General features: G+C 42.4%; 1 protein-coding gene across 1 annotated transcript in view; it reads right to left on the minus strand.

Moving 5' to 3' along the window:
- Window positions 1-2,433: 2,433 nt before the first annotated feature.
- LOC146784317 (melanin-concentrating hormone receptor 1-like) overlaps window positions 2,434-13,207 on the minus strand; it is a 267,323-nt gene continuing 256,549 nt past the window's right edge. Inside the window, exons 3-4 of the mRNA XM_085636023.1 lie at window positions 11,157-11,699; window positions 2,434-2,872 (exon numbers count right to left, since the gene is read on the minus strand). Coding sequence (XP_085492149.1) covers window positions 2,656-2,872; window positions 11,157-11,699 — 760 coding nt within the window. The 3' untranslated portion in view covers window positions 2,434-2,655. The remainder of the gene's footprint in view (window positions 2,873-11,156; window positions 11,700-13,207) is intronic.

Consider the following 13,207-nt stretch of genomic DNA (forward strand, 5'->3'; position numbering starts at 1 on the left):
AATATTTGCAATGTAGACAAATTTTCCCATTTACTTTTCTGCTGGGAAAAGGCAAGCGCTTTTCTATACTTGCCAGGGAAGCTCTTCATGTCATTCCTCCCACTGCACGGATCATTCGGACGCTGCACAAGTTCTGGAAGTTTGAGATGATCTTAATAGATGTCTTGTGACTTTACCACAACAAATGAGTCAAGAGAGAAAATTGATTGAGAACCCTTCGCCCAAACTGAAACAACACAAGATGCCCCAATCACATAGCTACTGATTCATATATATTGGTGTGGTACAGGTTCCAAGTTACACCACTCACATTTTCCTGAATTATTGCTATAAAAAAATATAAACAGCAAAAGTCTTTAGAAACCTTCCTTCCTCTTTCATTATACGTTTCTGAAGGAGCCATGGGGACAACAAGTGGGTCTGTGGTGAGAATGTCAACCACGCGCCAGGCTTCTCATCATTGGTGAACACTTTTCCGGTATGTGACAGGACTTAGATAACTTGGGGTGAAACAAATATCTTTTAGGTTAACACCCTGGAACAACCTATTCAGAACACTATTAGTGGAATAACACTGTACCCCTAATACACCATTCAGCACCTCTCTGATTGGGACTTCTTGTGTCTTTTTAGATATCTTAATGCCTCAAGCCATTTGTGTTTTTAAACTTATTTTCTTTGAAACACATTTTTTGTACTCCCAAGTATTCCATATTTATTATTTCAGTCCAGATGCCTGGCACTTCACCTTCTATCACCAAACTTTACATTTCTTTAGGCACTTTTGGGTATATCACATGGCAATACTGCCACTGAGTGACTGCCATGCTAAATTAAATAAAAATACATGAAGCCAATAGCTTTGATTTAGTCACTGGTCCCCTACCAACCATGTAAACCTACTACACGCATCCCTGAACGATGTTCCTTAGTGTAGTATGGTAGACTAAAACGGAATTGTAAGCGTTTCTATAAACACTGTCTTTCAGCTGCTGTGGCCTAGCTCAACAATTCAGAGATTATGGTCCTACAAAACACCGAGGCCCGATTCACAAAGGTAAACTGAGACGAAAGTGTAACTTTACAACGGCATTCTCATAGGGCATTTACGAGTAAAGTTAGACTTTTGTCTCATTTTAACTTAAGTTTTGGTGTTAAGTTTAACTGAGACCAAAACTTAAGTTAAAATGAGACAAAGGTCTAACTTTACTACTCGTAAATGCCCTTTGTGAATACCGAAAATGGTAAAGTTAGTCTTTCGTCTCAGTTTACCTTTGTGAATCGGACTCTGAGTTTGGAAGGGGACAACTTGATGGACTGATTCATTTCTACCACTCCCAAAGATACAGCTCTGTAACAGGATCTCTGTGCCTGTCATGTTTAAAATAACCTTAAGAAACTGGGCCAGGTTGCTTGTCTACACAATAGCTATAGATCTTGGCCTGTGCTTGAGTTTGGTGCCACTGAAAGCTCCTAAAGTGACAGAATTTTTCTCAAGAAGCTTTATTTGTCCTGCCTTTAGGAAAAGGAATTGCCAACGAGTTGCAAAAGAAGGAATTCAAGGGCCACCAATACCACAATCACTGTAACTGTTGTTTCTCTGTATCACATACTTGCTCAGACAAGGGTGGGGTTTCTGCTTTAACATGGGCTACTTGGGAAATGACTTCTCCCCAAAGCATTGTGGGAACGAGAAGCTTGTTCACTCAATTGACAATCTTAGCCCTTTCCTTGTGTCTCTTTGACTGTTTTCTGCTACCTCCCTGTGTCTCACCGGTGCAATGCGTTGCTACTGAAGTAGTTTCCTGTAATTAAAAAAAAACATAACACCTGCAATGATTCCACTTATTCACACACACGCACACACACATGCGCACAAAGCACGTACACACAAAAAACGTGCACACAAAACACATGCACACACAAATGCGCATACCAAGATGCGGAACATGTATCTGTCCGTCGCATGGACATATAACAAATGCCCACATACACAAGGCCTCAAGGTCCAGGGGTGCAAGGCCATGACAGCAACACAGTGAACTTGCACGTTGTGCTTTGACATGAAGATGCTGGTCCAGCTCACACTTTCCTGGAAATACACTGGACTAGACAAATGTTCTGGAGGGACACTACAAAAAATGAAGAAAAAAAATTCTTACAATTTGAGTGAAATGAGGGCAGAGCCTTCAAAACAATAGTCTGATTGGAACTATGCACTCTGCATTAATTGTTAAATCAAAGGATTCAGCCAGAAAAAGGGAAAGGTTCTATGGATCCAATAATTCTTTCGAACAAATGATTGTCTCTTAATAAATAGGTGCTTCTTTCCCACATAGCAGTCTTTGCCTGAATTATTCTCTCAAACAACGGATTCGACTCTGAAACAAAAAATGATTCGTCAGAAAAAAAGGAATCTCATTTTAATGGAAACATGGTGGCAGTCATGTTTATTAGCTAGTGCCAGTCACGCGCATGTATCAAATGGCGGCAGGCATGTGTGTTTATCATATACGACATCAGACATACTTGGTTACCAGGTGTGATAAAACGGTTTCTTGGAAGGCGTCTTATCTGTGTTTATCAGAAGACGAACTTGAGGTGTCAACGGACCTAACATGTTTAACGACCTTCTGTTCTGTGCTCTTTGTAGTGTTACACAAAGCTGTTGTCTTCCTGTCCGTTGACGGTGACGCTGATGCGCGTGGCCTCAGTAACGGAACATGGCGGCGTGTCTGTTCCAAATGGACGCCTCCTCCGTTGTGAGGCACCTTGTGTGACCTGAGGGCTGTACACTGTTGAGGTCCGTTCCTGTGTCGGAAGGGCGCTGCCGGTCTCTAGCCCTCGCCATCTCATAAAGAAGCGGCAGTATCTGGAATAAGAAAAAAAGTGAACAAACACCCTTAACATGTGGATTCTACAGACAGTCAGATCAGCATTCCTTTCTTTTGGACTCTCTTGGCCTAGGGCCTCCCCCGCATTTAGTAGTAAAGAAGCCATGGGGAGGTGATAGTCCCCAGGGCATAATAAGGCCAAGGAGGGTGGGTCTGTGCACCCCCTCCTTTATTTGCATAATGCCCCCGGGACCTAGCCCACACAGGGGATGATAATGAGCGAAGCGCAGTGCTTAGCTTTAAAAAAAAAAATTCTGCCGGATCCGCAGATCTCACCAACATTTTTAAAAAAAATGCTTTTTTTGACCCTGCCCTCTGTGGGGACCCCCCAAGTGGTCTAAGAGGTCAGGGTGTTTCCACCCTGCCCCCTTTAATTTTTTTGCATTTTTTCTGTGACTTGGTTCAACCGAGTCACAAGATGGCTGCCAACACTTCCTGGTTTGAAGTGTTGGCAGCCAATCAGATCTCAGCACGAGATCTCAGGAGGGGTCGCGAACCCTTCGCATCCCCAGTTGTGTATCTGAAAAATCTTTAAATAACTCTGCAACAACTAAACGGATTTACACCATTTAACAAAAACGGTGCGTTCTAGACCAACAGCTACCTTTCTGCCAAATGTGGTGTAATTCCATTCAGCAGTTCGGGCTGTAGCCTTGTCTAAAGTTTCCTATGGAAATTAACATGGGGAAAACACATTTCGGAACCCCGCCCCTTTTTCTCAGCTCCCCGCTTCACCCTGAAATTTTCAAGACAGCAGTGGAAGTGAGTGGCAAACTAGTTATTAAAATTTTGCAAGGATTCGTAAAAGTAAACCAAAGTTATCTGCAAATATAAAAACGCTCTTCGTATGGAAACTGCATCCTAACTATAACTACCGACTGGCGAATGCCAGTAGGTTATATATATATCTATATCAATATCTATATCTATATCTATATACCTATAAATACTTTACTGTCATACATGAGGCTTCATGGTGACTTTCAGTTGTTCTTATGGACAAATATATTTTTTGCATAAGCACTTTAGTGCACTATAACACTTTTTTCAAGCACATTTGCACTTTATGGGGATATTGCAATACTATAGGCACTAGCACTTTTTCAACAACATATAGGGTTTTAATAACAATTCAACAGACTGAATTTTGATTATTAATTCGCTACTATGAAATTCATATAAGAAAATATTGCTTTTATACAAACGTTGGGATATGAGAGCATCAACTTTTTTATTGTTTGAATCTGTTTAAAGAATAGCAGTGTTGCGATAATGTGGAAGTAATGTTGTCCACTTCGTCACATGTGTTACAGAGAGTGAAGAGATCAATTACTATCTTGATCACATTATGTGAGGTTAACAATTGGGTATTATAAGCCAATTACTAATTAAGATGTGATTCAAACATTCTGCAAAGAGAGGTATGTCCATCGAACAGAATTGTTTAAATGGAATTATATAGCATGTTATGAATTGGTAGATTAAGAAGTGATCGATAGTCTGTTGTTTAGTGCAGTGGTCGTGGATTTGCCCAATCATGCACAGGTGATTTGCATTCACTACAAAATTGAGAACAAGCGAGGCAGTATGTCATGTGATCAAGACCGCGCTGTAGCGGTCGAAATATGATATGCATGGCACTGACCGGGAAAATGTTTGAATATCATTTGTTCCTGAAATAAATCACTTTAAAAAAGAAACGACAACACCTTGTGGTCCGTACCTCGGTGGCCACAGCAAGGGTTTGTGGGGAGCCAGGATCGTGTTCGCTATACCTATAATTCTATATATATTTATTCCACTGCACTTCATCTTAAATGCAAATGCAACTCAGGTGCTGATTGCACAGCTACCTTATCCAACGGTCTTAGCGCCCTGATTAAGGAAGTGAGGTTTTTTATCAGGGAAGGTAGTCTGTTTAAAATCCAACAGCTCAGGCTATAGTACTACAGACCACCAGGTTTGCTGAGCACCACCAGGGAGTGAAATATTCACTGAAATCAATACACTGAGAATTAGACATTCCATCACAGACCAAAGTACCATCTTCTCAGAACTGTCTCTCCTCTCCTACCTGGAGAAGTGAACGCCTTATTTGTTGAAAAGCCTTCAAAGTGGTTGATTACCACATAAAAACGTTTTACACAGAGATAAGCAACACCACTGAAGGACAAGTCCTAAATTCGAAATATTCCGGTCTTGGTGGGACAAATCACAAAGATCTTCCCAACAGAAGTGCTGAAACTAAAAATCTCACTCAGAGCATGTGAGAATTCTCTGCATATGAATATACATCTGCCTCCATACCTCAACTACATAATTGTCAGTCAGAAGATAAGCACAGCAGAGAAGCAGTGGGCTCCATTGTGGATTTGGACCTGGATCTTTTGAGATTGATAGAAATGTGGTTCAATACATTGTGAAGTAAGCAAGATAGCGACTGGGTAACACTCACTTCAGCGCCTCTATCCGGATCTATGCTTGCAAGAAAGGAGAAGCAGTTCCTGTCCGTGCAGAATGCAGGGACTATTCTCATATGGTCCCTGGTGTGAAATGCCAGATTTATTAGCTAATTGAGGTCTGAGCGCTGGTGTTGGTGGCATCAGAAGTATCCAGAGCTATGGTGTAGGTTGGTGGAGAGCCTTTTCGTGGCTCCTGCTGCAGATGGTTTTTCGGGCCTGGTTTGAGTGTGTGGTGTGCTTCGGCTTTGGTAAGGCCACCAAAGAATGCAAGGGCGGTCCGTGACCAGGCTGAAATTGCAGTTCCTGGACCCCGACTCATGGCTGGACCTGTTTAAAAATAGAATGCAGTACTTCTGGAGCCGCAATCATGAACGTTGAGCCCAGAACCAGAAAAAGCTTGGAGGTACAGGCTGGCGTTGGGGAGAAAAAAACACTCTAGCCTGGAAAATCAGCCATGTGGACCACGAGGGGCAGGACAACAGCCGCAGTCCTCAATAACTGAATTCTTCACTATGACCCCAGCTTTGAGGAACAGCCCGATCTCGGATGAAACATCGGGTGATACCGTGAAGAGGTCAGAGTAGATCTTATTTAAGTGGGCAAGCCTGCAGCTAAACAGAGCGGAACAGCACTGTAGGAGACTCTGCTTCACCTCATTTGGATGGGAAATTACCTGGTCTCCAGACCTCAGCGTTGATACTGGGCTGCAGCGGCCATGAGACATTGATCATCCCAGAGGTCAGTGGCAAGCAAGGGGGCATCGGGGACAAGTTCCCAAGGTCATGAATCTCCACCAGAACAGATTTTGTCACTGAACTCTATTGCTTTGGGAGCCCAAGGAGTGAGATTTATTGGAGCTTCACAGCAGGAGACAATGAAGGTTTCTCTTACTTACCCCTTTGAGGCCAACTAATTAAAAAGGCTACAGAAATTAAAAATGTAATTTGGGATTGCAAGGTGTTTGACTCTGGCAATAACAATAATATTGAACCTTTGGTGGGAAGCATCGGGGCTTATAAGAGCCAAGAGGATTCCCTTGACTTTGTAGACAAATGTGTTTCACTTACCGATGGATCAGATTCCTCTAATTCCAGTCCTAGCCCCTGAGATTCAGATGAAGATTTGTGTTTATCTGCCTCAGTGGCTAGCACACATAGTTTATCTGAAGAGCCAAGCACCACAGTCAGATGAGTAAAACAACAGAGGAATTCAAAAGTGAGAAATAAAACCCATCTGACTGAAGAAGAGAATAGGTCACAGGCTTTTTCGGTTCTGAACTGGGACTATTTTGCAACTCAACAGGAATATCCAGAACCTAAAACCGCCAGTTGGTAGTGTACCCTCTGGAAGTAAAGCATCTGACCCCCACAGAGGGAATAGAAGAGCCTACGCTGAAGCCTATATATAGTTCAATAAAGCAACATCAGGAAGAGACTCACACCGATAGCCGCAGGGCCTGGCTGGCAACCAACAAATTACAGGGGGAAATAATGAAAGTTAGTAAGGCCTGTGTGGAAATTAGTAAATGGAAAATGGAGGACTCTGAGAATTGACAGAGGTGGACCAATCTCAGGTTTTTGGGTGTTACGGAAGGGGAGGAAGGCAACAACATCTGGGCTTTCATGCTGGACCTTCTCAATGTATGGACCATATAACCTCACAGCTCATGTTGCCTAATAACAATCACATTTTGTCAGTGACTCCAATCAGCATTAGAGAAATCCTAAAGACAATTCATATCAGATATTTTCCACTTTTTGCTGGAGAATGATATGACACACCACTGCCTGAAATGTACTCCTATCAAAGGTGCTACCCTAGATCTAATCATCAACAAACTTTAGTCTCTAAGAGTTGGCAAACCCAGCTTAGCCGACTGGTCTGATCACTACCAAATTCCCTTCTACTTGTCCTTCTCTAAACCTCTGATAAGTGGACACCTCAACAGATCAAAAGCTTTATTCACAATAATGTTGCAGCATTTTGCACGTCTCCCCACATTACGAAATATCAAGACTTTAATGATGCAACTAATACTTTTTTTTATATTGTGGCTCAAATCCTGAATGACCTTGCCCCTGTTATGTTTAAAAGAACTAGGAGGAAAAGGCCTGCTTCTTGGTGTAGTAACAAACTCAATGAGGAAAAAAGCTCCTCAAACTGACTCAATACTCCTGACACCAAAACCCTACTATAACTCATTTGGAAAACCTCTTTTGTGCCAGATAATCTTACTAAAAGCATATCCATGTCTTCTGAATCCTGATTTGATCAGGGCAAAAACACACTGACAAAGCTCTTCAAGACATCACAAACTCTACACCTTTGCTTGAAATAGCAGCACCTGGCACAAAATGTGGGTAATTTGCTTGCTTTTTTTACACCAAAGTCTAAAAGAGTGAAGAGAAACTCTTACCACATCCTAACACTCAATGTCCTGCTTTGTACAGATAATCCCAGAACAGCTAGTCTAATTTCAGAGAAATGCCCCAGATGGGCATTCTCAGCACCATCTCCAAAGTAAATCAATCCAACATGTCCTTCCTAAAATCCTTGAAAGCTGTGAGACCACTCAACTGAAGCCATTCGTTAGTAAGTCATCTGGATTTCTTCGAGTCTGGTTTCATAGCTGGTTGTAGTAGACAGAGCTATCCTGCAATTGACTGATGATGTCCTCAGTATCCTGGACACTGGTGACTCATGCTTGTTTATTTTATTTTATCTTTCAGAGGTGGTTGTTACGGTTCACCATGACAACCTTATCCACACGTTGACAAACCTCATGGATTATTAATCTAATCACTCCAATTGATTAAAACAGACAGCTCACTGTCTATCCCAGTATCTGGACCACAAGAGCACCTCAAACCTCTGTCCCAAGCCCCTGCTCTTTTTCAATCTTTATATTGAACCACTTGGTGATGATTATTAAAAAGAAATCCAGAATATCTTATCACCAATAAACTGGCAACACCCATCTCTATTTGAAAGTAAGGTCTTCCGCTGATATCTTGTTACTGGTCTCGACCCATGAAAACATACTCTCTATGATGATGCATCGCCTCAAGTTTAATCCTTAACAATGTAAGTTCTTACTTACTTCATCCCACATATCCTCTACCCCATTCCAAAAATTGCTAAATTCTTTCAAGATTTTAGATTGATCTCTGGCCATTACTGATAGCACCAAGTCCCTGGGTTTCATTCTGGATAAAAATCCTCACAACCTTATCAACACATTGGCAAGAAATGCAAATCACTAGCTTAGACTCATCAGGAGGATCCAACTTTTCTTCCTGGACGAGGACCGCAAGGAAATTATTCAGGTTTTGGATCTAGCTGGGTTAGTCTACCAGAAAACAATTCTGCCCAGCTTTCCTAAAATTCATCTGGTCCCTCTGAAAGCCTCCTTGCATGCAGTAGTGCTCTCGATCTCATTGGCTGACCCTTCAATCATATCATCCCCACCTTGTTCTCGCTGAGTTGAATCAAGATTAATGGTGGATCCATTTTCAAGCTTGCCTGCTTAGTTCATAACGCCACCCACTCTAATCCCTCTCATTACTTGGCAAATAGATTGAAGACCTCAGGTTGCTCCCGCCAATTCCGCAGTTCAGACTGGATCTCCATTCCTGTGGCAGTCCGTGCTATCACCACCTTATCTGCTTTCAAAAGAGAACTACAGCATTTTCTTCTAAATTCGTTTTTCTAAGCTTCTCCTCCGGGTTAATGACCTCCTTCTACAGTGCCTGTAGATCCATCATACAAATGATAAACATTGATGAATGTAAATTCCTATCGTGTCTCACTGATTCTGCAATGTCTGCATTTCAAGAGCTTTTTGCCTATTGTATTATGTTCTATATCGTTGTTTCTGACATAGTGCTCTATCGATACTGCCCAGACTTGCTGTTCCTGCACCAGCTGCCTTTTGCATTCTTTTAACTGTAACACTTCTTACATTTTTGTTGTTGTTGGTGTTTGTTGTTAGTATAGTTCATGTATTCCCTATGTTCATTGACTACTAACTCTGTTTATGTAACTACACTGGTTCTATGTAAAATGCTTTGATTCCCTCACGCCTTGTAAGCACTGTACATAATCGTCAAACAAATAAACGAAGAGATTAATAATAATAGCTTCTTCTGTTGGCTGGACGTTATTTGGGATTAATGGGGGGGGGTCGTTTGGGCTGCTTCACACTGGCCCGTACCCCTGAGTTTCGACATAACGCTTCTGCAGTGGAGAAAACGCCTGTGCGCCTGGTGGCGTCGGCCGGGCTAGACACCTCCCTTCCTCTTGATTATTGAGGAATTTGAGAATTGATAAGGGTGATATTTGACAAGTGATGAACACCCCATGCCAGACTTAAATTTTGAAATTAACAGTAGCGGTTCTAAACCGTAGTTCCAGTATAGGTAGGGTGTAAAGGAATGTTTATGGCAACCAATGAAATGATCTAGCTATGTATATGACTTGGAATATTGAATGACGAAGTGTAATTTTGGGTGCAGGCAGAGTAACAACTGGACCCTGCAGTGCTGACCGTTGGCCAGGACCTTGGAAACCAATTCCTGTGGCAGAAGGGCGGGCAAGTGGGGAGAAGAAAGAGTACTTCAGGGGTAGTCTGTTGTAGAGACCACATGCTTGCAATTGACACACCACCAGTGTTTAAAGAAGTTGTGACAGGGATGGAATTCTGCAACATAAAGATCAGTCTAGAAACAACACCGGTCTCCGGGACTTATTCAGGGGCGTAGCTTGGTCAGTAAGATAAGGGGGTGTGAGCTTCTGATTTTCTGACAATTCACTAGCATATCATGTTAATCATTTTATGAGAAAGGAGTGCATGAGGGGGGCTTAAGGGCCAATCAAAAGAGAAAGGAGTACAGATTGTAAAGGACACTTAAAACACAGTATTTTGTAAAATAACCATGTTTTAAGACTTTCAAAATCAAGACCAGAGAGACCAGAAAGTGTGTGTGTTTTTGTCTGGGAGAGTATTTAAGAATCCCAGGTGAAATCCAACAGATACCTTAGCATGCCCAAGTGAAAGCTCCTGTACTGAACTATTTACTAAATAATACATTTATTGAGGGGGGAGTAACACTCCCCTGAAGCTACCTCCCTGGCCTTTTTGCTCAGAAGGACGGGGTTCCAACATGTGGAAGTGGTTTGAAAAGCAGCTTTCTCTGTGGCGGTGCTATATCCGCTATCTGATACATCTAAAGAAATATGTATCTTTTTTAAATCAGGAACTTTACCTATATCGAGTGTAGTTGGTTCACGGGAGGTGATTTTGTATCAAAGATGTATCTGCGTATTAGGCAAACTTGATTTTATGAATTTATATCATGTAATATTTTATGTAAAAATTAACTGTTCCTCTTACTAGTTTTTTAAAGCTAGTGCCATTAAAAAGAACTGTAAAATAATTCTATAACACACTATGATGTTCTTATATGTGAGAGAAGAGGTGCTGGCACTTTCAATTTTTGTTTTAATGGTATGATTTATTTTTTTGACTGTGTAAATATCTGAGTGGTGTAAACCCTTCACACATAAGCTTGATTTGATTTGAGTATTCTCGTACTGCTTGGCAAACACTGGGCAGGACAGTGCAGCAAACACTCAAACACTGATGACGTGGATGCAACGACACTGCCATTCCACCAGTGGAGGCCACAACCTGTAAGGCTGACAAAGGCGCAAGTCCTCCACCATGATGTTCAAAATTCACCACTGAGCTGCGGAGCTTTTCCCGCTGCCATGCACTACCTTATTCTAAAAATTCACCCACCTGGAGTGTGAGATCCTCTCGCGGAAGAACTCTGTGCAGAAGATGACCAGGATGGGGCTGACACAACTGTGGGCGTAGCTGAGGCAGATGGTGATCTGGTTGAGATAAAAAGAAGTCCTGGAAGGAGCGGCGCTCAGGTTGACCAGCTGTACCACGTGAAAGGGCGTCCAACAGATCAGGAAGGCACCAATGATGGTGAGCGCCATGCGAGTCACCTTCTTACTGCGGGCTGAGCGCTTCTTTTGCACCTTGCGCATAACTTGGAAAAGATGGTGCAAGGTGAGGGAGTAGAGCACTGTGATTATGAGGACAGGCACAATGAAGGCAAGGATGGATTGGTAAAGTGTGTACCAGTACAGACTGCTTGGGCCAGGCAGGTCTATCAGGCAGATCTCGGTCTCGTTGTCCCTCTGGACGCGGGCATAGAGCATCGCCGGGGTCGTGAGGCAGAGGCTGCCGGCCCACACGGCGCCGTTGATGAGTGCTGTACAGTGCAGGGTGCGCTTTTGCCCCACTGTGGCTGAGTAAACCACAGCTACGTACCTGAGGATGAAACAAAGGGGCAACTGGTGAGTCGAGAGTTAAGAAATATTCATCACTAGAAGAAGAAGAAAAAGACAGGGTGGAGAAAAATGAGTACATAACAGAGAAAGAGTACAGAGAAGGAAAGTAAGGGAGGATTTAGGGAATGTCACCAATGGTGATAAAATAACTTAAGAGAAACATAAATAAAACATAAAAAACAGTAGTCTTTTAGTAAAATTCACATGTACAAACAAAGCTTGGTTCACATGATACAAATAAAGGCTGGGGACTTCGCATAACGGATAAAGAAAGAGAGAAATAGAAAATCAAAGTGGAAAAGTGAAATGAAAAGCAAGATCAGGATCCACAGCCCAGCTGATAAACCTGTTGTTATGTCTACAGCCAAGTCATTATCAAGCGTGATATTCACATGCTGACAAACCGGCTACCAGGACCACTGGCACACCTGCTGCATAGCTTCAGTGGAAGCCCACTGCCAAGTCCACCATGTAGTCTGATGTCAAGCCGCCAAGGTACCTGATCAGGAAAAAACCCTCTAACTTGTATCAGGATTCAAAGCAACTTGGGGTGTCTTGTTGGCTGACCCTTTCTTGAACCTTCTTATTTTTTGGTATCATGGTCCTGTAAACCACGAAGCATTGACAAAAGGTCACCTGAAATGATGCAACGTTGGTGCTCATTGCCCAGAACTAAGAGCAAGGTGAGCAGAGGCGTGCCATTAGTCGCACCATGGGAGAGTTCGGGTTAAGGTTTGGAGGCGGCAGGTAGCCGCAACGTGTCTTTCAAAACTGCACATTCCTCAATACTGTGAATTGAGGGGCGACTGCGCTCCCCAAGGATACACTGAGAGACGCCAACATCAGTTTTGCTAGGTCAGGCTCACCAGGATGAATCCCTAGATCACATGATCCTGAGGTTCCTGCTCATGACAAGCGAGTCTCCCTCCCAGACTGTGATGCTGCCAACCAAGCAGGTGAAATGGGGTAACAGGCACATTGATGGGAGACTTGAGTAGCTTATTGGAGAGAAAATGTTATACATGAGGAAGGTAAGAGCAATTGAGTGCTTCTTGATGGTGACATGGGTTTGATTTCCTTTGACTACAGCCAGTCCACTCAACAGAAGAGACCCCAGTTGGAGAGAGTGAAAAAGGAACTCATTAACCTGTGAACTGAGACATTATTATTTTTTTTAATTGTTTTTATTATTATTAAAGTTAGGGCAGAGCACAATCACAGAAATATCTATACAAATGCAGTCTGTTGGTACATTATCAGACGTCAACGCTCGAACTGAGACATTATTAAATATTATGAAGTTACACGTGACACACTAAAGGAAGAGAACTTTTCTTTAGAAAAGAGGATAATAAATACAAAGAATTATCAAAGGTTCACAGAGGTGTAGATATGTAAGGTTTATTAGTTTGCACACATGGATGCTATAGCAGAGATTACACAATCAATGGTGTATCAACCCTGAAAACATGGAACCATGCAGAGGAC

Source organism: Triturus cristatus, chromosome 11 (assembly GCF_964204655.1).
Source record: "Triturus cristatus chromosome 11, aTriCri1.1, whole genome shotgun sequence".
NCBI classification, from domain to species: domain Eukaryota; kingdom Metazoa; phylum Chordata; class Amphibia; order Caudata; family Salamandridae; genus Triturus; species Triturus cristatus.